The 26,360-nt window shown below is 42.5% G+C and overlaps 2 protein-coding genes across 17 annotated transcripts in view; one reads left to right on the top strand and one right to left on the bottom strand.

The window, feature by feature from the left end:
* CAMSAP1 (calmodulin regulated spectrin associated protein 1) overlaps positions 1-18,422 on the top strand; it is a 33,561-nt gene extending 15,139 nt beyond the window's left edge. For 3 of the 4 annotated variants that reach the window (XM_085076791.1, XM_085076795.1, XM_085076792.1), the window contains exons 3-19: positions 2,365-2,627; positions 2,820-2,981; positions 3,589-3,669; positions 4,625-4,657; positions 7,856-7,997; positions 8,956-9,095; positions 9,196-9,292; positions 9,727-9,904; positions 10,501-10,595; positions 10,942-11,026; positions 11,384-13,820; positions 14,522-14,658; positions 14,749-14,957; positions 15,043-15,145; positions 15,467-15,582; positions 15,838-15,956; positions 16,245-18,422. In XM_085076791.1, coding sequence (XP_084932917.1) covers positions 2,365-2,627; positions 2,820-2,981; positions 3,589-3,669; positions 4,625-4,657; positions 7,856-7,997; positions 8,956-9,095; positions 9,196-9,292; positions 9,727-9,904; positions 10,501-10,595; positions 10,942-11,026; positions 11,384-13,820; positions 14,522-14,658; positions 14,749-14,957; positions 15,043-15,145; positions 15,467-15,582; positions 15,838-15,956; positions 16,245-16,547 — 4,700 coding nt within the window. In that variant the 3' untranslated portion in view covers positions 16,548-18,422. The remainder of the gene's footprint in view (positions 1-2,364; positions 2,628-2,819; positions 2,982-3,588; positions 3,670-4,624; positions 4,658-7,855; positions 7,998-8,955; positions 9,096-9,195; positions 9,293-9,726; positions 9,905-10,500; positions 10,596-10,941; positions 11,027-11,383; positions 13,821-14,521; positions 14,659-14,748; positions 14,958-15,042; positions 15,146-15,466; positions 15,583-15,837; positions 15,957-16,244) is intronic. The other variant, XM_085076794.1, reaches the window with a different exon arrangement.
* A 3,529-nt stretch (positions 18,423-21,951) lies between these two features.
* The window catches only part of KCNT1 (potassium sodium-activated channel subfamily T member 1), a 76,890-nt gene continuing 72,481 nt past the window's right edge, over positions 21,952-26,360 (bottom strand). For all 13 annotated transcript variants that reach the window (XM_085076796.1, XM_085076800.1, XM_085076798.1 and 10 more), the window contains 2 exons: positions 25,896-25,980; positions 21,952-25,436 (listed from right to left, as the gene is read on the bottom strand). In XM_085076796.1, the coding sequence (XP_084932922.1) occupies positions 25,316-25,436; positions 25,896-25,980 (206 nt within the window). In that variant the 3' untranslated portion in view covers positions 21,952-25,315. The remainder of the gene's footprint in view (positions 25,437-25,895; positions 25,981-26,360) is intronic.

Raw genomic sequence — 26,360 nt, 5'->3', positions numbered from 1 at the left:
GGGTTTTTTCTGGTTTTTGTTTGCGTGTTTGTTTTGGTTGTTTGTTTGGGGTTGGTTTTTTTTACCATATTGATTTCTGTGACATGGAATCCCCTCACTAAGAACTAGATCCATTTAGTGCTAGAAAAGGCTTTAAAAATCATTGTAATGTAGCTGGTTTAATCAGAAATTGATGTGGGAGGTCTGACTGCCCCTGTCACAGGGGAAGCTCAGCACCACATTCCCGTGGCTCTCCTGTGTTAATAATGTGTGTAAAGACCCCAATCCAATAGCTAGGATCCCTCCTGGGTGTGTGAGTGTAGCACAGAAACCTTTTTGCTCGCTGTGGTTAGAGTCTATAAAATAATCACAGTCTCCCTGCCTTGTGGAGAAGGGAAAATCCTGAGGAAAATCTGGAGTGGGTGGCCTGAGCAAGGCCTGTCAGGCAGGAGATATCCTGGAAGGATTTCAGGGCTCTTTGTCCACCCATTCCAGCCCAATTCCAGAAGATCACCTCAGTTCCCCAGCTCTGCAGGAGTGCTGGAGAGCAGGTGTTGGTGCTAAACCCCTCATCTGAGTGCTTCAGATTTCAGACATTTGGAATTTGCTTTTTTGTTGTTGCTGTTTTAAAAAAGCCTTTAAAAACTTGGAGTGGTGCTAATGCTCTGCCAGAGATGTACAACTTCATGGATATTTTATGAGCTTGTATTACTTCCTTTCACAGATAATTCTAGTACAAAGCAACGTGGCTTTGGTTGTTAAAGGTGCAGAAGTTTGTAATGAACTGAAATGTTGAATTATATGAGCTGCTTTGCATTTTGGTTTTTGGATCCTTCCTTTCCTCAGAAAAGGAAGCTCAAGTTCTGTATCTGGAAATGGAAATGGCAGTGGCCATTAAATGGAATTAGCTTTCAACAGCCTTTGATTTTAGGTCAGGTTGACTAATGTTAAGGAGATTAAAAATATCTGAATTTATTATGTATTTCACTAAAAATGGATACCCATGTTAACAAATGCTACTTAGGTAGTGCCAGTGGGTTTTATTGTGTGTCTTCCAACTATCTTTAGTAGCAAGTCACATTCAATGTCACAGAAAGGAAAAATAATTATCTTAATTTTAAGAAACTTCAGAAAGCTTCCCATTTTGAAAAATAGAGACAGCACTGTCTAACAGTAGCTGTTAGCACTGGTTTGCTATATATTTTTATCTAAGTGAGATGTGGGAGCTTAGACTTCTGGCTCATGCAATAACACTCTGTCTCCATTCCTCTCCTTTATGAACATCAAGTGCTCTGCAATATACAAATATTGTGTTATTTTGCAGTTCAAAGATATGGGTAGGAGTTTCGTGGAATGGGAAAATTTAATTATTCTGGAAATGAGCTGAATGAAAAGTAAATATGCTGCCAAATTAATAACTCTTTTAAGTGCAGATGTATGTATTTAAAATGAACTGCTGGAGTGACTTTGGGGAAAGATATTCAGAATGACTGGATAGCATTAGATGGAATTTTATGTTTGAAATTTAGGAAATGTCAGGCTTCTATTAAGACAATACACTTGAGGCTAGAAAGTATTTTTCTTGGAGTTGCAGACTCTCATTATTCCTGCTAGGTTGTTATAAAGATCAATAGCTTCTAGGCTGATTACCCAATATGAGGAGAAGTATTTATTTTGGGATACAGAGCAATGGATGGATTTGAAATGTCTTGGACATATTTAGAGTGATTGGAATATCAGTTGTTAGTGCTTTTCTCTCCTGCCAGCTCTGAGCTGTGCTGGGGAGTAGTAAAACTGTGTTTATGGCTGCTGGTGTGCAAGGTGAGGTCTTCTGTGTTGCTCATTTTAACTTCCAAATTACTACACTCAGGGTCTAGACTCAGTTTGATAAAATCCTAACACAGCTTGTGGAAATTGGGCCAAGGCAAAAGAAGTTCATTTTTAGACTTGGTTTAAAGTTCCTGCTTAATCCAAGTGGAGTGGTTTTGCTTCCTAGGCTTGAATTATTTAAAGGCTGAAAGATGCAATAGTTTGATTCAATGCTCTTGACAAAGAAATAAATAATCAGCTCACTGGTTGGTTTGTAAAACGTTCAAGGTTTTAGTCAGATTTTTTGTTCTGAATTGCTAAAATTCAGCAAGAAATTGATGCCTTAGTTTTGAGACTGGCCAACCCCTCTTGGTGACTGAGCCTTGCCATTGTCCAGTTGCTGTGCACAGATGATTTTGCTTTGCAGATACTCATAAACCTTGCCTATCTGACACCCATTTTAACCTGTGATCCAACCAGCTGCTAATTCCCAATCCAACGTGAACAGCACTAACATTCCCTGCTCACTCTGGGTGCTAAATGTCCCACGAGTTGCCCTTCTCTGCGCTCTTTCAGACAACGTCCCGGAGGAGCTGAAGGACCCTTTCTACATCGACCAGTACGAGCAGGAGCACATCAAACCCCCTGTGATCAAGCTGCTGCTCTCCAGCGAGCTCTACTGCCGCGTCTGCAGCCTCATCCTCAAGGGGGATCAGGTGGCTGCTCTGCAGGGACACCAATCCGTCATCCAGGCGCTGTCTCGCAAGGGGATTTACGTCATGGAGAGTGATGATACACCTGTGGCTGAATCTGATCTGGCCTCTGCACCAATCAAAATGGTTAGCTTAATTAAATCCACCTAATCAGCTGCTTTTTATTTAACGCTATTTGAAATAGGAAATGGAGTGAGGAGTTCTTAATTTCTAGGTCGCTAACCTTAGGAATGGTTTCTTTTAAATACAGTTCGAATGTACCATTTTTTTAAATACTCTTAATTCTCTTCTCCAATACTCTCTATTTTCTTCTTCCAGAGTTCTCATATGGCAATGATTGATGCTCTCATGATGGCCTACACTGTAGAAATGATCAGCATTGAAAAGGTGGTTGCCAGTGTCAAGCGTTTCTCTACATTCAGTGCCTCAAAAGAACTGCCCTATGATTTGGAGGATGCCATGGTTTTCTGGATTAACAAGGTAAAATTTATTCTGGGGAAAGCATGCCTGTCTTTTCTTGTCACTTTTCAGGTTTTTAAAAAGGTTCTGATGAGTTTCTTCCTTTCTTGTGCATTTGTCATCTTTTTCCACTTTTGCAACTTGTTTTTCTTAGGGATGAATAAAGCTGGTAAACTTTAAAATAAAGAAGGTAATTAGGAACTAAGTTTAAAAAACTGTAAAAATTGGGTTCTTTATTTTCAGACAAGTTGCTATGAGGTGTTTTTTCGGTCGGTGGGAGTTTTTTTGGGTGAAGCACTGTTTCATGTTAAATAACAGGATGTCCTTAACTCTGACTAGCTTCAGCATTTAGCAGCAGCATTGAGCTTTTCCAAGGGCAGCAGTTAAGTTACTGTAATTCTTTGAGTGACAAGGGTCACATTCCAAAGAGAATGTGTCCTTGCAAACCCAGGATTCCCTAGCTGATTACAGCTAATGGAGTTGCTCTAGAAAACTGCTGTGCCATGTTTTTCTATGAATTTTTATGTTTGTAGAATGAATTGACCATTAAGTAACAGGAGGAAGAAGAACACCTGTGGAAACACACTCAGATGTATTTTAATTCCTTTTCCATGCTATGCCCTTTTAGGTGAACCTTAAAATGAGAGAGATAACAGAGAAAGAGATTAAATTAAAACAACAACTAATGGAAAGTCCAGGGCATCAAAAGGTAAAACAAATTTGTCTTCAGTTGGGATATTGTGTATGAATGATTAATGGATTTAAATACCAGTATTTTCTTTGTCAGAGAGGCTCCAATCCTCAAAACTGAGACTTTCTGCATGCAGTTTGTTTTGTCTCTGTCATCAGTGCCCTTCCTTGCCTTTGAAGCCCACTGGTATCTTCTGACTTTCCTTTAAGTTTCAGTAGGATGAAAACAACTTGTTTCAACTTAAAATAACCTATATCAACTGTATGTGGGTAAATATGACTCCGCTTTCACAGCACAAAATATATGTTATATATTTTGAAAGCTCTTGGGGCATATTCTTTTTGCATGGGTTTTTTGTCCAATGTGTATTTAGGGACTTACTCAGGTTCTATCCAGTAAAGGATACTCTTGGCATTCAAATGTTATATGTGTGTGTTTGTAGTTTTTCCAGCTTTTTCCCTTGAAATTATATCACAATGCACTAATATTGCAAAATATAGCACACTTTCATTTCTGGAGAATGTCAAATAGGTCTTTCTCAAATTCAATGTCTATCTGAGCTCCCAGTTTATAATTTCATGAAACATTAAGATAAATTATAAATAACATATTCTTTCCTCAAATTGGCATTGCTGGGCAAAGGGCTCAAAGTGTGACATATGGACAAGGCACAGTTATTTAATTTTCATGTTAATGGCAAAGGCTTTTCATGTGCCTTTTATGGAAAATACTATCCTTCAGCCAAAAGGAGCTGTTTAATTTACAAGTTGATATGTGATCTAAAGGATCTCTTGAACTATTTGACCCTATTGGCTTTTGGGTCTCATTTTAGTATCTTTAAATTCCTAGGCTGCAAGCCCTCTGAAATATGAAAGTGTTTATTGCTGAAGTGCATTTAAGTATTACTGCTTTTAACTTGCATTGCTGATGTTCCTTTCCTATTCCCACATTCCTCTCCTTGCTTCCTGAGCAGTCTCCCTCCAAATGGTATTGGAAATTAGTACCTGTAAGTGAACTACTTTTACACCAGTTGTCATCCACAAAATCATGGCTTTTTAAACTTCTTCAGAGTGTTTGCTTTCATTCCAATGCTTTTTAGCTGCTCTTTGAGAAACACCTGTGTAAGCTTTTGGGTCATCAGGCTTTGTTTCCATGACATGCTTTTTGCATACTGTACAGCATACAGCATAATCACTTTGCAGCATCCCAAAATTGCTTCCACTCTGCAGGAGTGAGGGAGGTGGAGTAGCAGCAAAAAAAAAAACCCAGAAAATTACCAGTTGAAATGGTTGCATTTGCTGGGTTTTGTTGTAAGTAGGAACTGATCACAGCACTGAGGTGAGAGAAAAGCTGGTCGGCTTAAAGGGCTGCCTAATCTTTGAATCCATAGTTAAGATACTCAGATGTTTGTGCTTAAATAATGCTCTTACACTGCTGCTGCACCTGCTCTGGTGCAGATTTGTGAGTCTGTCAGAGCCAGAGCACTGCTGCTCAGATTTTAGGAGATTTGTCAGACCAGTTTGGATCCGGTGGGACAGTTGCTGGGTTGAGTGCTCAGTTAAGGAGCCTGGAGCTGGCATGGTGGGAGGGAAGAGTTTGCACATTGGAACAAAATACTGATTTTCCTTTATGCTGGAGTGTGAAATTGGAATATCAACTCCAACATACATAAAAAAGCCCAAAATTGTACTTCTAGTATAGATGAGTTTTCTGGGTTTATTTCAACTTGCAGAGATTTTCCTTTGTTCCTTTGCTTTCCTTAGCTTTGATACCCTTTCACCTGCCCTTGCAGGAGCTGGTGTTACTCATTGTCTCTCTGGGAAGATGAGCTGTTGTCTCAGTTGTTAATTCCAAAGGGCAGAGCACTTGGAAAAGACAGGTGTGACCAGGCAGTGTCCCCATGATCTCCCTGCCTTCCCACAGAGAGCTCAGTCCCACTGCAGCCTCCTAATCCTTTGTTTGTTTGAACCAAATCTATGGGCTGGAGAGTAAAAACTTCAAATATCTGAAATTAAAGGAAGGAGTAAACTAAGGTTGTCTCACTGCTAGTCCAGTGCCACTGAGATTTTAATGGTTTATTGACAGATTTTGTAGTCTCCAAAGTAGTTGTCAGATTCTGTCAATTCTGTGCTTTTTTATTTTGTGATTTTTGTTTGGTTGGGGTTTTTTAAATACAGAGTTCTCTCAATTTCAGTAGCACCATTTCTGCACTTTAATGATACAAATATTCATTGTATGCACGGGCAGGAGGGTTACAAACCACAACATTCAGAGTATAAGGAAAAATTCAGAATTTTCATTATAAAAGACTGAATGGTTGAGAGAATAATAGGTAGAGAGCAAAAAATAAGGAATTGAATTAAGTCCGTAAAAACCCTCTTTGATAAGTTTGTGGGGTTTTTCACCAAGGCTAAAAGAAACAAGGAATTCGTACAGATTTTAGGTCTTGGTATTGACTGTCATTGGTTTAAATTCCATTTAAGCCTATTGGAAAATAGATATTTGTATCTACTTTAACTACAGGAGGAATTAAAGTTTAGAAAAGAATTTCTGAAGGTTTTTTCTTCTTTAATATGCTTACTTGAAGTGGCTAAATGCTGACCCTTTTAAGCTAACCAGTTCACCTTGGTGTGCACACTTCTTTTACCAGACTTACCAACCCCATTTCCAGTGCATAATGGATGTTGCTGATGCCTTTGTTTCTTGTTTGAATAATCACCTCTATGCTATATCTCACTGTTTCTCTTTGTGTAAGCCTGATCTGATGCATGCCATATCGCACTGCATGCTGGAACCAGTGGAATATGCTCGTGTGGTACAGTATGATTCCCATTCCATTACATCTTTGTGGAGTGCTCCAGGCTGGGGAAAAACCCAATTTGTACCTGGGAAAAGGACAGGAAAAATAGCATTAGGATATAGAGATAGCTTTGAGTTCCTTGGGAAACTTAGCATAGCTTGTGAAAAACAAAGAAATTTAACTGGTTCTCATTGCTCCAAGTGATCTTCATTCCTCTGAACAGATTTTTTCACAGCCTGTGCCATTCTAAATTGACACCTAGGAGTGTGTGTGTGTGTGTAGAGCTTTCCCAGGCTGCCTTGGGAAGTGTAGGATGCCATTGGTAAAACCCAGCTTTCCTCTGATGATTCAATACATGGTTGGTGTGTCTGCAGAGCAGACAAGAGATTCTGTTCAATCCCAGTGATATCAATGCCCTGAGGTGTCCAAGGGATGTTTTTCCAGCACTGCCAGGTGTTTCTGCCAAGCCCTGCAGTGCATTTTGCTTTTGCTTTCCCAGCTGCTTTGCTGCTCAGTTTAGACACAGCCTCCCAGTGCACTAGTGTGTGGATGCTGAGGAAATAGCAACCCTGGAACTTGCAAAACTTGCAAGAAGCAATGCCAAGATTTGTTCTTCAGCTGACTGGCTTTGGCAGCTCCAAATTCCCTGAGGGCTGCAGGGTGGTTTGCACCAGAGTTTGATTTTGCTCCGTAATAAATCAAGGAGAATTTTGCTGGGGATGTCAAGGCCTTCTTGCTCCTCTCTCTGACTATTTTGCAAAAGGCCATGTTTTTTATTTTTGCACAACACCTGTATTTGCACACTGGCTGGCCAGACATGCCATGTTCTGGTTCTCTCTGAGAGAACATTGCTGTCTGTGGACACGACAGCAAATCCATGGATGTGGGTAATGTATGAGAGATCACCAGCTCATCAGAATTATTTTGCTCTGTTTTCTTTTGTTTTTCCTAAGCTTTCAGTGTTTTCATGTAGTTACCCATGTCTCTTTCTTTGGATCTGCTGCATTCATGCCTCTGTGTGGAAGGATTTTGAGTTCAATTGGTTCTAATAAGTTAAAACGTGTGAATGAAGTGAGGAATCTGGCAGCACAGATTGCTCCTGGGCATGAGGAGATGAGTGGGAGCTGAGCAGCCTGGTCTGGGGTTGGGTTAGATGATCTTTAAGGTCCCTTCCAACCCAAAGCATTCTAGGATCAAAAGGGAAACTCCATTTCCTTCAGAATTGGCTTCCACGGGGAGAAAAGCACAACCTTGTCAGTTGGGTTTGGCTTGGAGCAGAATGCCAGAAAGGATCCACCGAAAAGAGTTTTCAATGCTTAACAGAGATTCCTTTTCCTTTAATTTATTTTTTTTAATGTCCTTTTGCCTCTTGAGCATCACATGAACCTTTTTTTCTCTCTGTAGGTGCGTTACAGAAGAGATCACCTCTCCAGCAGGCAGTTACCCTACTTCCCTGTGCTGGAAGATCTGATGAAGGATGGTAGCGATGGTGCTGCTCTTCTAGCTGTGATTCACTATTATTGTCCAGAGCAAATGAAACTGGATGGTATGTAATAAAGGTTTTGAGGGAAAAAAAGGAATAATAGACTTCAGGCTTTGAAAGCTGAGCTAGAAATGCATTAAAAATTAAAAGTGAAGCACATCTAATAGGTGGTGGACTATGGCAAGCTGGAGGCAGGTCACACATGGAATCTGCAATTAAAAAATAATCTCTCTTTGATCTTGTGTTTTTACTTACTATATTTAGAAGACTGTGCTCTGTATAATATGAGCTACAAAAGAGTCCTTTCTTTTCTAGATTTAGGTGATGTGGCTTTTTTTACTCAAATAACTGAGCTTGGTTTCAAGACCATAAAAAAGAAGTACTTGTCCAACAGTGTTAGCAGATAATTCTCACATTTTTCTCTAGGAGTACATAATCTGGCATTTTAAAATCTAGATTTTAAAATAGATTCTCTCAATCTACAGAAATTGTCACTCTTGAGCATTGCAAAACATGAGTTCTCTTCCCCAGAAAATGTAATAAATCAATGTCCTTGTTGCATTAACTTCTGCAAATCAACCTTTTGTATTGGTTTTTAAATTCTCAGATATGTTGTACCTTGCAGAGCTCCTGAGTGTTTTCAGAAGGAACCAGCACTGTGAATCCTAGGAGTAACCCTTTATTATATGCAAATCAAGATGTCTGGTTTTAATTGCTTTTGTATTTTGTCATTATGTGTGTTTCTCTGTAGCCTGTTCACCTTTTCTGTGGCTGTGATAGACAGAATCCCCTGGGGATTCTAAATTGATGCAGAATTGATACTGCTCTCTGTGGGTTTCTTCCTCCTTTTCCTGTCCCTCTGGTATTGAGCAGGTAGAGAAGTGTCACTGGTAGCCAGTAAATATCCAGTGCTGGTGTAGAGTCTGTGAAGTTCCTGTATTTAGTGTTTCTGTGAGGTGGGGCTGGAAGGGAAATCCCTTCAGACAGTTCCATAATTGACTCATCCCTCTCCCCTTGCCAGATATCTGCTTGAAGGAGGTGACATCCATTGCAGACAGCCTCTATAACATTCAGCTTTTGAGAGAATTCTCAAATGAATACCTAAACAAATGCTTTTACCTCACCTTGGAGGACATGTTGTATGCTCCTTTGGTTTTAAAGGTAAGAAATAGAACAAAGGATATATTTTGCAGTAAAATGTGGGTAAATCACAAGTGTTTTGTTGATGTGAGGGGTAATTTCTGGTTTTTTTCTGTTTCAGCCTAATGTCATGGTGTTCATTGCAGAACTCTTTTGGTGGTTTGAGAATGTCAAACCAGACTTTGTACAACCAAGAGATATCCAAGAAATAAAAGATGGTAAGTTTGTAATCATGCATAACAGATAGCATGTTATTTCAAAAATACTTGCATTGCAGTGAGACTGTTGCCCAGTGGTGTTTCCTTGGAAGCTTTGTTTCTACCCAAAGTCTGTTCTTGCTCAGGATCTTTGGAAGCACTAAAAGCAGAAGGAAGATTAGTCCTAGATCCACTTGAGTTGTAGTTTTTTGAATGGGTAATTGTTTTTTGAACAGGTAATTTCCCCCTCTAAACCCACAATTAATTGTTAATTTGTAACTTCCACTAAGCTCACCAGAAAACATATTTTAAATTAAGCCCAGAACTTCGCGTTTCATTGTCATATTGTGTCACAAAGTTTCCATTGTACCCTCTGCAATCTGCAAGCTCTCTGCCCCGTTCTGCTCTCTTCCTGGCCAGCCTGAGCAGTGTTTTTGTTGTCCCTTTGTGCCCAGTGAAAGCAGTGATGCAGCAGAAGAGCAGTCGTCCCCCTGTCCCCATCTCCAACGCCACCAAGCGCAGTTTTCTGGCCACTCCTGCCAGCCCAAGCCCGGCAGAGCTGCAGCCCCCAGCCCAGCCAGCCCCTGAAGCCTGCAGTAGGTACTACCTGCACCCTGAGGAGCCTGACTACCTGTGAGTCTGTCTTCCTGTTGTTCTACCTGTTTATATGTTTGGATAACCTGGGAATTTGTGCTGCTAAATGTTGGCGCTTTGATTGACTTTGGAGTACCTGAAGGAGCTCCAAGAGAGCTGGACAGGGACTTGTTGGAACAGCCTGGATTTATGGAAGGTGTCCCTGTCCATGGCAGGGACTGGAGCTGGATGGTCTTTAAGATCCCTTCCAACCCCAACCAGTCTGGGATTCTGTGAAAACAAGCTTAAACATGGTCTGATATGCAGGAAGGTTAATGACAAGATTTTCCAGCTGACATAAATTGCATGGTGACTTACAAGTCATTGCAGCCTTTATTTTGTCTCTAATTTACTATTTACATAAGCAACATCTTAAATCTGCTGTGTTTAGAAACTTAGTTTAATTTCAGGTAACAGGTTTACTTTTGTCTTCTTACATGAGAGAAGCTTTTCTATAAGGAACATCTCAAAAATTAATGATACTATATTTTAAAGAGGATGAGGGTAACTTACCAGTTTAACTGCACAATTTGATATTTTTTCTCACTGTAGAAAATAATTCTTTGTATTAATGAATTTCTGCTTTTCTGCATTAGTGGCAAAGGAGGAAGCCCTGCCTTCAGCCCTTCCCATCCCCTGCTCCCTTTGAGGCAAAAGCAACAAAAATCTTTACAGGGAGAAGAGAGCCCTGGTAAGTGTGCCTTGAATTTGCCTTTCAACAGGCAGTGATTACCAATGTCAATAAAGTAATGAATTAAAATATAAGTTCATTTCTATAAATAATTTTAAATTGTATTAAACAAAGGGGTGAGCATGTTGAGTTTGAGTAAATCTTAAAGATCTTTTATGAAACTTAGTCAATTTTAATTTTTTCAGGCTTTGACTGTGTCTGTCTGGTGGCAGCTGCAGCAAATCTGTTTTCTGCTGCCATCTGTTGGGGAAGGAGTTGATTCTGTTTCTATATTTGCTATTCAATGAAGTAAAGGTGCTGGTTTAAAGAGCATTTCTAACCTGCTGTCAATCACAAACCATTTCAGGCCAGCGGCACCGTTCGAATTCTCTGACCCGTGTGGATGGGCAGCCAAAAGGGGCAGTTCTGGCATGGCCAGAGAGGAAACCCAGGTAAGGAAGACACTGAGGAATTACAGCACTGCTTGAGGAAATGGTGCTGTGACAATGGGATTGTGGTAATGTGGATCTGCCTCAGAACTGGACTGACAGTCACCTAATTTTGTTTTATCCTAATGTGCACTTTCAGAGCTGACTGATTTTAGATTTGCAATTGAAAATACATCAGATGTGATTTTCAGGAAGTGTTGTTGGAAATGGAAGTATCTGAAATTGCTGCTTAGTGTTGCTGGTCACTTGTGATACGGAATGCATTTTTAAAATAAAACAACAATTTTAGCTGTTTGTATCATGGTCTTTATAAGAAGAAATTGTAACTTGTGCTTGAGTGACTATCCTTATCTTTCCTAGGCCTCTGTCTCAGCCAACACCATTTGCTCTTCATCACTCTGCCAGCACTGATGTGGACCCTGGCTCTGGTGACAGCATTAGCTTGGCCAGATCCATCAGCAAGGACAGTCTTGCTTCCAACATTGTCAATGTAACCCCCAAAAATCAGCCCCACCCTCCATCAGTGAAAGCTAATGGGAAGAGCTTGCTGAACAACGTGGAAATGGAGGATGAAGATGAAGAGCTTATTGCCATCATCAGATCTGAAGAAAGGCCAAGCCGTGGTGACCCTGAGGTGCAGAGTGCAGCAGCCAGGGTGCCCAGCATAGTGGCCACAGCGTGGTCTCCTAAAACAAACAGCGACCCTTCGGACAGCAAAGCCGAGAGTTTTTACCTGGAGCCTTTAATGCCTGCAGTCCTGAAACCAGCCAAGGAAAAACAGGTCATCAATAAAGAGGATGAGTGTGGGGAGGGGAAGCAGAGAAGTTTTGTAACAAAGAGGTTAAATGAAGGACACTTATCTTTGATCCGCAAGAAAGCAACGGGCAGTCATGGTGAGCATGACCTCAATAGGACTTTTACTCCAATTTCTAGCTCTGATTTCACTCCAGTTGCAGATCCCAGTACTGCAGATCCAGTGACCCTGGGGGAAGCAGGTTTAGAAGCTTCCAGACCTTTGGCTAGTAGCAGTTTAGATCCTTCCTCTCAGGAGCTATCCACTGGAGGATTCTTTCTTCATGCTGCTAAACCCGATGATGAGGTAACGAGTAAAGTCAGTGTGAGTTACGGGAAAGGTCTCAATTTGCACGTTCAGGACACAACCTGGACTATGGTGAGACACGACTCAGAACCAGATCTCTTGGACATGGAAGATGCTGACCAGGATTTGGTAGCCCTAGACGACCATCCTACAGTGGCTAAGTACATTGGTGAGGAAGAGTCTGCCAAACTGCAGGAGGACATGAAGGTGAAGGAGCACGAGGACAAGGACGATGCCAGCGGCCGCTCCAGCCCCTGCCTGAGCACCATTTCCCAGGTGAGCAGCGTGTCCATGGCCAGCGGCAGTGTCCGCATGACCAGCTTTGCAGAGAGGAAACTACAGAGGCTCAACAGCTATGAGACCAAGTCCAGCACGAGCAGTTCCCAAAAAACCACCCCAGATGGGTCAGAAAGCTGCCCAGCACCGCTGACCACGTGGAAACAGAAGCGAGAGCAGAGCCCCAGCAGGCAGAACAAAGACAATGTGAATCTTTTAGCTTCTGAGCTGGTGCAGCTCCACATGCAGCTGGAAGAGAAACGCAGGGCGATAGAGGCTCAGAAGAAGAAGATGGAAGCTTTGTCAGCAAGGCAGAGACTAAAATTGGGCAAGGCAGCTTTCCTTCATGTTGTTAAAAAAGGGAAATCTCCTGATGGTCCACAACCTGTTAAACCAGAACATTTTGGAAAAGAATATTCTCGGCACAATGGGGAAGACTTAGATGAAGTTTCTTTGGGTTCCAAATCTGAGGAGTTTCTTGTGAAAGAGGAGGATAGAGAAGAAATGCTCAATGATTCTCCAGAAGTAGCAAAAGTAAAAATGCAGGAAAGCCTGGCTTTTGCTGAGCAACACAAACCAAAAGACTCTGCTGCTCTACATGATTTGGAAAAAAGTAAAATTATTTCCGCTGCCCTCCTAGAAGACAACGTGACTGAAGTGGATATAAATGAATGTGACCTTTCTATTGAGAAGCTGAACGAAACAATCAGCACCCTTCAGCAGGCCATCTTAAAGATTTCCCAGCAACAAGAGCTGCTCATGAAATCTCCAACAGTGCCATCCCCAGGAACCAGAAGTAACTCTCAGGACCAAAAGGTAAAACCCTCGATTCATTTTGTTGAGCCTTTGTCTCCAACTGGAATGAACAGCCTGCGGAAACCACCGCGGTTTGGCCAAGGGAGGACACCCCGGCCAGGAAGACCATCAGAGCTGAAAGTCCCCAAGGACAGGCAGCAGAACTCAGCACGAGTTAAAACCCCAACACCCAGCCTAGAAAACCTTCCACATCTGAGACCTTTCCCACCCAATAGCTTGGCAAAGACACCCACAGAAATGGGATTGGAAAGCAGTCCTGACCACGGAAATGGCTCCCAAGAGAAGTGTTTCTTTGATACCTATAGACTTCATGACGAGAGCAATCAAAGGGCACTTGTTCTCTCCACCTCCAAAGATGCAAATATTCTGTCTGAAATGAGCAAAGAGGTGAATAACAGCTTCAAGGAAGCAGGGTTGAATTCTTCTGATGGCTCAGGAAAAGAAAATGTCCCAGTGGATGAGCCCCTGAGAAGCAAGGCTAATCTCATTGAAGTAGATTTGTCTGACTTAAAAGCTCCAGAGGAAGGAGAACTTGAAAACCAGGATAGCTCCACGGATATGATTAGTGAAGGTGATCAGAAGTCTGGTGTGGGTTTTTTCTTCAAGGTAAATGTGTTACCTTTCTCTGTTTGGTTCCTGTTACTCACTCACCCAGCAGTAGAGCTGTTGTTGCCCAGTCTCCTGATGGAGCACAACATTCATTGGTTGCAATATTTGGATATAAAAAAACTGCATTGGAAAACAATTATTTTTGGTAAAGGAGAGAGAAATGCTCTCAAAACACGTAGTGTCCTAATTTGTATTTAGCAGTGATTATTGTCTATACCTTAAACGTGCTGACATGATGATACTTTCTCTTTTAATTTCTCTTTCAAGGAGGTTAACCCAGGCTGTCCAATGTCAGTGAATTTAACTTTGGGGCTTTTTGTAGCGTGATGGATTTTGACTGATTATCATTACACTAGGATTATTTGTGGTGTCCATCCTGGCCCACATGATAGTTGCCTTGTACTTTTCAGGTCTAGAAGGTTTTGTGATGATTAAGGGTATCTAAAAACATGTCAGAATAAGATGAGCCCTTTTTTTTTTCTCCTCACAGACTTAAGGGAACACTAAAACTGTCTCTTTAATTTTTTTCTTGAGCAACAAAAAGTTTTGATTTACACTCACCAATTTGAAAAATGTAAAGATTTCAAAAAGTAATAGCTCTCCTTGAAATTTTCCTGGAATCTTCAGCAAACTTGTGACATCCAGCTTAATACATTGTCTGCTGTTGTCTAAAATCTCCATCCCTTTGGATGTTGCAGGATGAGCAGAAGGCAGAGGATGAGTTGGCCAAAAAGCGCGCAGCGTTCCTTCTGAAACAGCAGCGCAAGGCCGAGGAGGCTCGGCTGAGGAAGCAGCAGCTGGAGGCTGAGGTGGAACAAAAAAGGGATGAAGCTCGGTAATGAGGCACAGAAAAGAATTTTTTTTAATCTCTGAGGTGGGGAAATTGTTCCATGCTGAATGCACTGTTGTTGTGTTTGCTTGTCAGTCGCAAAGCTGAGGAGGACAGGATACGGAAAGAGGAGGAGAAGGCTCGGAGAGAGCTCATCAAGCAGGAGTATCTAAGGAAAAAACAGCAGCAAATTTTGGAGGAGCAAGGGCTTGGGAAGCCCAAATCCAAGCCCAAAAAACCCAGGCCAAAGTCGGTCCATCGTGAGGAATCCTACAGTGATTCAGGGACAAAGTGCTCTTCCACACGTAAGGATCTGGGTTTGTTTGCTGTCCCTGATCTGCCAATCTGCTGTAACCAAATGTGTCTGACATTTGCTCTCCTGTTTTGTAGCTGATAACCTGAGCAGTGCTCAGTCTGGTTCCAGTCTGTCCTTGGCCTCAGCAGCAACAACTGAGCCTGAAAGTGTTCACTCTGGTGGCACTCCCTCACAGAGGTACAGATTCACTTGGCTTTCTCTGCTCCTGGGGGATTGAAACAGTGTTGGGCTTCAGTTTGCTTCACCTCAGTGAGAATTGCTGAATTCATCTGGTTTATGTGGCTGCCAGCTGCAGTGTTCTGTACAAACTTGCAATTTTGTTTTGTTTTCTTCCAGAGGAGTCAGTTTTGCTTTGATTTCTAGTGAGGAGAATCTGACTGTTCTGGGGAGGGTAAGGGAGAATAATCTGTTCCATTCAGGGTCAGCAGCATTTATCTGAGATTACAGGGCCAAACCCCCAAATCTTGGCATATAATTTTTTATTTGTTTTCTTTCCAGAGTTGAGTCAATGGAGTCCTTACCCATTCTGAGCAGGAATCCCAGCAGGAACACAGAGAGAGACTGGGAGAATGCTTCCACGGCATCTTCTATTGCTTCAGTGGCAGAATATACAGGTGCCTGCTTTGTTTTAGTTTAGTTTGGTTTTGTTTAGTTTGTTTTATTCATTTATTATGAATATCAGGTCAGGAAAACCTGTGGTGTTTCATGTTATTTTTGAGAAGTTGCCAGGTGTATTTTGCTCCATTTAATATATTTAAAAGTAAGTAATTATAGAAAAATACAAGGTTTTTTTCTTTTTTTCACTTCAAATGAAAATCTTAATGTTCATAAATGTAAGGCAAATAATTTTTACTTATTTATTTCCTTAGGTCCAAAATTATTTAAGGAGCCCAGCAGCAAATCCAACAAACCTATTATTCACAATGCTATATCTCACTGCTGTCTTGCTGGAAAAGTGAACGAACCACATAAGAACTCAATATTAGAGGTAAACATTCAAATTATTAATGCACTCTTAATCAAATGGGTCTGTAATGCTAATTTCATAATCCCACTGATGTGAATTCTATTTCCTAAGATGTGTCTGTGTTTAGGATTTTTTTGCTTCCTATGGCTGTTTGTGGAAAACACAATCCTGTGTTAGAGTGCTGCTTGTAGCTTTATGAAAGGATGCAAAATAATTACTGACCCAGTGTTAAAAAAACAATTATTCAGCTTAAAATTTGGCACAATCCTCCTTGTGAACAACCCCTGCACCTGTTTGTTTTTGCTGCAGGAGCTAGAGAAATGTGATGCCAACCACTACATCATCCTGTTCCGCGACGCCGGCTGCCAGTTCCGAGCACTTTACTGCTACTACCCCGACACGGAGGAGATCTACAAGCTGACAGGAACAGGGCCAAAGAGCATCACCAAGAAAATGATTGATAAACTCTATAAGTACAGCTCGGACAGAAAACAGTTTAACGTGATCCCAGCCAAAACCATGTCTGTGAGCGTGGATGCTCTCACCATCCACAACCACTTGTGGCAGGCCAAGCGACCCGCGGTGCCAAAGAAGAGCCAGACAAGGAAATGACACCCAGCTGCTGCGGAGAAGGTTGGCTCACTGGGATTGCATTGAAAGAAGACATGTTTACCATTTCCCTCCGGTTTGGTATGAAATGTGCAGAACCATAGACATTTTTTAAGAAGCTTCGGGACAGATAACCGTGGATGCAAAGGTCTTGAGGATGAAGGAACGTTGCCAGTGTTTTTTATGAATGATCAATCTGCTGTTACACCCAATGCTAACTACTGTGGCTTTCAGCTGACGAGGGACTGTGCATGTAGCAAGATCTTGAACAAGTGGATTTTCCTTTTACTTGAAGCATTTCTTCGGTACAAATTGGAAATAATTTAATTCTCTTTCCTCTCCACCTCATTCCCTCCTTTTTCCTGTCATTCTCAAAGGTTGGCAAGCTCCGAACTTGGGTAGAAGGATTGAACAGATCTTGGGTGAAGTGCTTTGGGTTTGGTTTGGTTTTTTAAACAGTCTTTAGGGAAATCTTCCTTTCAGACCTTTTTGAGGAACTGTTGAATACATCCAGTTGTTGTACTGTATCTACTGCCAACGTAAGTCCAGCTCTCAGATTTCTGAAAAAAAAGCCCCAACTTGTGCTGCTCAGAACAGAGTTTACTTGCAGGATCTGTGTAGGATAAGCATTGCAAGGATTGCAAAAGCCAGTCTTTTTTTCTAAAAAAAAAAATAAAAAAAGATTTGTTCACAAATGTAAAGATCTCTGGAATACAATCATGAAGAGGCATAACAGGTGCTACTAGCTGGAATGTGCCTGACTGAAACTTAAGGCAAGCTGAATGGAGCCCAGTGCTTACTGATTTCAGTTTCAGGTAGTGTCCTAAAGATTTGTTTGCTTTAATAAAGGTGGATGCTGGTAGGTATAGAACATTTCCACTCTGAGCACGCTACTCCTGTACGATGGTGCACTTAATGATCACAGATTTTAATGTTTTTATTACATCATGAAATGTAATTCTACTTTCTTTGTCCTGTCTTTATTCTGAATGAGCAGCATGCTCTACAATGAAGAGTGTGTTATGTTTTTTATTTTGGGTGATATATTAATATATATTGATTTGTTTTTCTCATTTGAAAGCAATTTTTAAACGGAGACATTTGCATTTGTTTCAAAAGCCCAAATAAGTCGAATGGCTTGGATTTCTTTTCATGTTGAAATATTAAATCTTGAGTTATGACCTTAAAAGTCTTTGTGTTTCAGCAGATTAAATTTTTGTCTGTGGTAACAGGGTATATTTGCAGTTCCTTTTTTTTTTTTTTTTAACCACTCCCATGTCTCATTCTTGACCCCAGCTGGTTCCCAAGTAGATTTCCGTAGTTCTCCCCTAATTTAATCTGCTAACAAACTCCTGCTCCGTGGGTTTGACACTATTACCTGCAGCTCCTGTAGGTTCTGACTTGGGTTTGCACATGTTTACTTTTTTTTTTGAAGTGTTACTTGAATTTGTGTCTCTCGAGTGCAGAAAGCCCTGCTGTGTCCTCGAGAGGAGCTGAGCTCTGAACTCCAGTGTAATTATTGCCCTTGGAGATGATGGAAGGTAGAGAGTTATTGTACATAGCAGGAATTAGGGTCTGGAATAAAGTGCTGGCTAGCTAGAGTGACGTGAAGGTCTTCCAGTGCAGTCTCTCCATGTTTTTTCCCCTTCCAGGACTCCCTGACTAGGCTGCTGCAATTTTGTAAATTATGTTAGATAGTTTGCTGCTTGTAAATAATTAAAGGCTTTATGGTTTCTAAAGTGCTAAGTATTAAACACCGTCATGAGTGTAACTTTTGTTACCATGCTTTTCATGCTTGTGCTTTATTTCTCACTGTTTGATATTATAAACCATATTTATTTTATGAAACACTGAAATTTAATAAAAATCATTAACTGATTTCCTTTTTATTTCATGTGTACTTTTTGTTGGTGTGACACTTCATCCCCTCCAAGAACTAATACACTTTAAAGATGTGCTTTTCTGTTTAGTAAAGCTTTGCCTGCAAGGAGCTAAAATAACTTTGTGACAAAAGCTTATTTCTTATTTCTCCTGACCCTGATTGCAGTGTGGGCAAGAATGAGACCAAAAAGCTCTCAGAAAATTGGGAAATAGTTTCAGGATTTATTTCATCAGGCTCTTGAATCTGTCTGCTGGGGCTCCTTTGATCTGTGCAGTCACTCAGTGACAGAATTTTGGTAATTTTCTAGTCAGTGTTGGGTTTTGGGTTAAATGTATGGAATTCTGAATACAGAGGATTTCTCAGTGTGGTTTTAGTAACCTCATGTTTAACTCCCAAGGACTGAAAATCATGATGTGCAGATCACTAATAAGATGATCTGCACCCTGCTAACTGTGCTGGTGTCACTTCTAAAAATCATCGCTTAGAAATTGGGATTTTGTCCTTCCAGAGCACAGCGTGAATGCCTCGAAATCAGTGAAAGGTGTGGGAATGCCCTGGGAATTCCTCAGCCCCAGAGGCTGCCATCCCATGGCTGCCTGCAGGTAAATGGAATTAATGTGGCACCTGCAGCTTAAGCTGCTTGTTTGGGTTGTATTTCCCCAGGATTAGTTAGTTGGAGCTGAGGTTGTTCCCTCTCAGCTCTCTCAAAACAAGCAGAACTGGATAAAAAACCATTCCCAGAGGCTCTGCTTGTGGAGAAGGAGGAGGAGAAAGTGGGAGCTCTGTGACCTCTGTTTCTTACTAACAAATACAAGAATGTACATCTTTAAAGTGCTTTCAAGTGCAATTTCTTTCTGTCGAGCTCTGTCCATCAGTCTGTGTGTTCCATGTGCTGTTTGTACTTGGTGTGGTTTTGTCTCATTTTCATCCTGCTCTCAGGTGGGGGAAAGAGTTCAAGCAAAAATAACCTGAGTTCAAGCAAAAATAATGCAAGTTTCAAAAATATTCTTTTGAAAAAGCCTTCACCTACACTGGGCTGCTGGAAGGGCTGAGTGTGCAAAGAAAATAAAGCTGATTTTTGTCCCCTCTGTGCTGGGGAGCTGAGTGGAGAAATCTCTGGAGTTTCTCTTCCTACAACCAGAGCTTTGGGGCTGGAGTTGGAAATAACAGGACTGAGTTGTCAGGACTTGAATTTTCCCTTCTTTTTGCTTTTTCCCTTTCTATTTAATTTATTTTTTAAATGCAGCAACAAAGAAGGTGTGACATCTTTGGCACCTGCTGCTCCCAGCCCTGGGGTGGAGCAGAGCTCATGGATGTGCATTAAGCTGTTATCCAATTAAGTGGCTTACAGTTAATTAGGGGGTCAAATGTAATTAATTTTCAGCAGTTGAGGTGGCTAAGGAGGTGGGTTTGGGGGTCAGGATGTGCCAAACATCCTTGGGATGAGGCTGTCCTGGGATTCTCCGAGGACATCACTCCAGGGAGAAGATTTTGGAGATGTTTTTTATCATTTTTCATATGCAGAGCTGAAGAAATCTGTGGAATATTCTGAGGGTGATGTTCTCTGGGTGCTTCAGATAAGTGAAACTTTATATAAAGTTTTTCAGGCCAGTTCAAAATCAGAATATTCATATGCTCCACTAAAATTAAGTGTATTTCCCACATTGCATTGAAAATTTGACAATTAACTCCAGATCACCCAGACACTGGACTTCTCTAACCATGTAGTAAGTAAAAAATAACTACAGGAATTTTCAAAATTTTGTTGCTCTAAAAAGAAAATATTTCCCTGAGCTTTCTGTTGCAGGTTTGTTAAGGCTTGGTTTGGTTTTAGAGAGTTTGAAGATTTCAAGCTTCCAGTGGGGCTGTGAAAAGGTGCATTTTTTACTCTTCTGCTCCAAGTGGTAAGTTCAGCTCTTCTTGGAAAAAATAACCCAAATTTTTAAGGAAAATGCCATTTCAGAACTGGAAAGATTATTTACTTCTTTATTTATTTAATACATATATTATTATTATGATATATTTTTTTTATTATTATATATTATTGTTATATTATTTTTGGCAGTGTATAATTATTATACACATATTTTTTTAAAAATACATTTTCTGCCCCTTCCCTCCCCAGCCTGTCTGTCCAAGTGCTGAGCACCTTCCTATCGTAAAAATGACAGTGTGGATTTAATTCACTCCTCTGTGCTAAATATAAATTTCCTTTCATCTTGGCGCTGAAATCCTGTCATCCCTCTGAACTTGTTCAGAAATAACATATTTATTGTAGTGGCTGGGAAAAAAAAAAATAAAACCTCTGGGGAAGTGCCTTAAACTGATGTGTGCAGCAGGGATGATGAAATATTCAATATCCAGCGTTTGTTAAAATTCAAATGAGGCACTTGAAAGAATGGTTTGAAGCACATAAACCTCCCCAAATTACTGTGGCACTACATGGAAATTTAAGCAAAGGAAAACCTCTTCCTTTTGACTCTGTCTTGCAGGGAATAACCATAAAAAAACTGAATTTACAGCAAAATAAAAAAATTCCTCACGGATTTGGTTTCCTTTTGGTTTCCCAGCCACACCAACCCCATTATTTTATATTTTAGTGCTCTGGATTTTTTTTTTTTCTCTGCTACAAGAAATTTGCAGTGTTAGAAGCTGATTTTTCCCAACTAGGGCTAAGATTTAAATTAATTTTCATTCATTTTGCAGTGTTATTTCCTTTTCTTTTCTGCACCTGTGGCTGTGGAAGGCGAAACAAGAGGAAAAGGTGCAGCTAGGGGAAGAATCCACTGCTGGGAAGTGCTGGAAGTCATTGGTGTAGAGGATGAAATGCTGTTCTGCAGCCTTGGAAGGATTGCAATTCAGATATCCTGGCAAATCAAGAGGATTTTATTTGCCATGTACAGATTTGTTAGGTTTCAAGCCAATAATGAAAAGGTAATTTAGCCCCTTTAACTTCCACCTTCTTCCCATGTATGTTCATCCCAGAATTACATTCCCTATTTAAGGGATATTGTGTCCTTCTGTATGATTTTAAATAAATAGATTTTTACAGCATTTGCTTAAAATGCTTATAAAACCAATCTCTGCTTACCTGCATTTGATCTCCAAGCTAAAATCTCTGTGTATGAGTGTAGCATGCTCTAGAAGTGTTGGGATTTTTCCCTGAAAATCTTGCAAACTTTGGAGCCACTGACAAATGTGGAAGTGTTGGCAGGTAGAAGAACATGTACTGAATCCTGGCTGAATGTCAGTAAAAAAAAGCAAACCTTAGTTAAATACCCACAAAATTTAATGTATTTATGAAATCATAGAAATTAAATAAATAAGTTAAATTATCTTTAAAAGCTGCTGTACCACACCAGGCCCTTTGTGCATTCAGACACAAAAGGGTTTGAAAAGCTGAAGTTCAAAAATAAAGTTTGGAAAAGCTTCCTTCAGCCACATCTTCCCATAGATTTTAAAACAGACATTTACTCCCGGAATTTAAAAAAAAATAAAATAAAAAAAAATCAAGACAGCAGTGTCTCCTGTTGCTGCATGCAGCTCTTTTATTTTCATTTATCTTTACAGAAATGTGAAGCATCTTCACAAGAATTGTACAAAACCCTCTCCCCTTGGCTGGCTGCATCCCAGCAGAGCAGCTCCCGGAATTCTGGCTCCGAGAGGAAAACCAGGAGTTGCTGTTGCTGATAAAAATCCATGCAGGAGCTGAGCTTGGAATAAAAATCTCCTGTTCTCTAGAGATTAAATCAAAAGGGGTATAAGAGGAAATAAATCTGCTCATAACACTGGTTTGGATAGTTGAGTTTAATGCAGGATATATGGATTCAGTCCATATTGAGCGTATCAAACCGGCAGTGGACACGGAACATGCGCCGGAGCCGCCGCTGGAAAACCCCAAAATAACCCCAAAATATCCCAGCTCTCCTCGTCTCTGCATCCCCCAGGGCCTGCCAGGTCTCTGCATTGGAACACAGCTATTTCCTGCAGAAAATGGGATTTTTCCATGGTTGGAAGCAACAGCCATTCTCCCCATGGAAGCTCCTTGTGCCCCTCCAGCCCTTTTAGCGGCAGAAACGACTCCTTGTCGCTGCATCAACGTTGCCAGGACCATTAGAAAAATAAAATGCTTCTGTTTTTACATTAGTATCGTAACTGAGTCCTAAGGAATTAGAAAAATTAACCGTTGCTTCTCAGACTTGCATTGCCCACAGGTGAGTATTTACAGGGAAGGGAGGCTGGAAATTTACACCAGAGGGGGAATGCAGAGGGTTGGTTTGTACACTGAGCTTCTGCTTCAAATACAGGGGTTTGTACATGGAACAAACAGAAGCATCGTCAAAATACAGGGATATGGAGGGGTTTTTAGTAGGATTACAAACCACGCAGAGGCTTCAGTCCTTTTGGTGTGTGGTTTCCTCTTGGGGTCATTTTGTCCCCAAATTAGGGGCAGGAAGGAGCTGTGTGTGCCTGCTGAGGAAGGAGGGACCCAACACCAACATAGACCCTGGATTTGGCTGACCTGGCTGCTCAGGGGGGATAAAATTTTAAATAATTTAGGGTTTTTTAAAAGAAATCGAAGTTTCTTGCCATGGGAGGGTTGAACTGAGGAGCTGTGCTCCCTTCCCCAGTGCTCACTCATCCCACACCCCACAGCCAAGCAAACAAAAAATAATAAAAATTGGATGTTAAGAGTAAATAGAGGCAGTTAATCACATCTTTTGGGTTTTGGGCTTTTGTTTGTTTGCTGGTTTGGTTTGTTTTTTTAACCTGTAATACTGCTTTGTTCCACTCTCCCCTTGAAAGCAAAGTGGGGTTTGGAAAGTGATCTGAAATGTAGACATTTCCATACATTAACACTCAGTGATCTCAGCATCTTGGGGCTTTAGGTTAACACAGAACCCACGTGTCCTTTTGTACTTCAACCACATCCACTTTTTAACCTAAAACTTCATCATTTGAAATGACAGGTTTGGCTTGGGAAGCTCCAAACAGAAATAAATAAAACACGTGCCCACCTTAAGCAAATAGAGGCAAAATTAATCATTAAAAATCCATCAAAACAACCCAAAAATGCTTTACACACAGTTCTGTTTTCCTCAGCTTTTACCTGTGGTACCTCTCTGAGCCTGGTCACCACCCAGGGGCTCCTGCCTGGCACTTCAGGAAAAAACAACAATAATAAAAAAAAAATAAAAGATGGACCTCAAACTTCCTCCAGGCACTGCAGGTCTCCTCACCACCTTCTGGAGGTGGAACCAGCCTTGGCACAAGTCCTGCCCTGGGCACCTCTGATCCTCCCTCAGGGCCGTGGGCAGGATGGGCAGCACATCCCCATGGGCTGGGGCATCTCCCCAGCTGTTTAAAACTCATTTTAAACAGGTTTTGGCTTGTTTTCTTATTTTTTTCTTTGTAAACATTGGTTGGGGGTGTCATGGGGAGCAGACAGTGAATATCAGTGGCAATAAACCATTCAGGGCAGGAAGCTGATGGGATATCATGGCCATGTTGTGTTTTACAAGCTCCTTGCTAAAAAAAAAAATCACATTGGAGTTGTAAGATATGAACATAAAAGTATATAAAGTTAACAACTCAGTTATTCACTTGGCAGTCAAATAAACCCTTCCCACATCCAGCTGTAGAATGTGCAAAAGTAGATGAAAACCACATCTGGTGTTGGTGGCAGCGCCAGGTCCCCGCGGGCTGAGGGGACATTCATGCACCTCTGCTGCAGGTGAGCCGTGGGGACAGAGGGGACAGAGCCGAGCAGGGGTGGCCAGAGCTGCTGGGGGCTGTGGGGGACAGGGGGGACAGGGGGGACAGGCAGAACCTGCTGCCTTAACGCTGTGACCAACCTGTGACCACGGCCAGGGGAAGGACAGCAGGACAGTGGGGGAGGCTGAACCCCAAACTGCCCCTGGCCGGAGGGGAAAGGCCAAGAGGAGACCCCAAACCACCCCAGGCAGAGGTGTGTGACCCTGGCCAGCCCAGCCATCCACCCCAGGACAAAGATCCCCAAACCCCCCAGGCAGCTCAGCCCCAGCAGCAGCAGAGGGACACAGAGGCACTGCCACAAGCTGGCCTGTCCCTGGTCACCTGGGCTCGGCCTGGCTTGGTCTGTGAGGTGCCAAGAGGGCAGAGCAGCCCATCCTGTCCCTGCCACCCCGTGTGTCCCACGGCCACCAGTGTCCTCTCCCACACCGAGGCACCCGGAGCAGAAACCCAGCAGAGGATGAAGGACACGAGTTGGGTGAAAGAGCAGAAGTTTGGGTACCCTGGGGGACACCTGGGGAGGGTTTTGGTGCAGTTTTGCTCTCCTCTCGAGCAGCCCCGTCAAATGCAACCAGCCTGCACCATCCGGGGCCAAAGCGAGCCCAGCCCTGCTCCCTGCACCACCCGGGGCCAAAGCGAGCCCAGCCCTGCTCCCTGCACCACCCGGGGCCAAAGCGAGCCCAGCCCTGCTCCCCAGCTCACCGGGCTCTGGGCTCAGCCGCGTCCCACCAGCACCAGCGAACACTTCTCACTAGTTGCGGTATTGGTATAAAAAGTTAAAATCCGCGGGGCGCACGCCCGCCGGCCGGGGGTGTGTCTGTCCGGCTGTCGGTGTGTCTGTCCGGCCGTGGGTTGTCTGTCCGGCTGTCCGTGTGTCTGTCTGGCTGTCGGTGTGTCTGTCCAGCCGTGGGTTGTCTTTCCGGCTGTCGGTGTGTCTGTCCAGCCGGGGGTGTGTCTGTCCGGCCGTGGGTGTGTCCGGCCGTCCCTCCCGGGCTCCGGCCATCCCTCCCGCGGCGCAGAGCCAGCCTGGGCATGGCGTTGCTCCGGGGCACGGCGGGCAGCCACCTTCCCCTCCGGCCGGGCTGCGCTCTCCTCCCCGGCAGGACACGGGGGATGCTCACAGCTGGGTCTCGTCGCGCGTTTCGGGGTTGCAGGAGCCCAGCTTGTTGCTGCAGCTGCTCTTGCGGCTGTGGCCATCGTTAGCCACGTGGGCCAGCGGGTCGGAGCGGATCAGATACCTGCGGGACACACACAGCCTGGTCACACCGCTGGAACCGCCCGGCTCAGCCTGGAACTGAGGCCAGGATGCACAGGGATGCCCCACGGATGCCGGTGAGCATGGCAGGTATTTAAATAATAGGTGTTAAATAACAATAGGTGTTCATATCAATAAAATAATAACCATAAAATTACATATTACATATTACATACTACATATTACATACTACATGCTACATATTGTATATTGTATGTTACATCTATAAAATAATAAGTAATCAGGAGTTATTCATCCTGGAGCTGCTCAGTGGCAAAAGCCAAGGGAAAACTCCATGCTGCCCATGGGAGCTAAGAGGTTTGGAACACAGGGAGCAGGAATGGCCTGGGAAGGAGCCAAAACCCGCAGGTATTTACAAGAAATCCCGGGAAGCAATGGGATGGGGACAGCCCCGGGGCACAGGGGGTGAGGTGACACCTACACGATGTCGTTGAGCTCCAGCCGTGTGTCCGGGGGAGGGTTGATCAGGACGTAGGACAAGGTGTTCTGGTGGTCGTTCATCTCATCTGCAAGAGGAGGGAGTGTTAAAAGCACAATTATCAGCGCTTATTGTCAGCCCTCAGCATGGTTAATCCAGATTAACAGTCAGTAGGCTCAGCAGAAAAATAAAGGATAATAAAGAGGCAGATTCTGCTGAATGGTTTGTGATGGGAACAGGAATTAGGTCCTGGTGGAGTTGTCACCACTGCAGCTTCTCACTGCTTGGCACTGCCAGCAGAGGCTGCACTGGGATGAACCCATGGCTCTGCTGGCACGTGGCAGATAAAAACACAAAACTCATCCACCCAGTGGCAGGGAAAATCCCAGGAGCTGAACACCACTGTCACACCAGAACCACAATGGTTCATTGATGAATCTCATCCTGATGGGATAAATTTACCTAAAG

Source organism: Lichenostomus cassidix, chromosome 17, assembly GCF_008360975.1.
Source record: "Lichenostomus cassidix isolate B80296 chromosome 17, HeHo_3.0, whole genome shotgun sequence".
Lineage (NCBI taxonomy): Eukaryota > Metazoa > Chordata > Aves > Passeriformes > Meliphagidae > Lichenostomus > Lichenostomus cassidix.
This window is presented reverse-complemented; position numbering and strand designations above follow the sequence as displayed.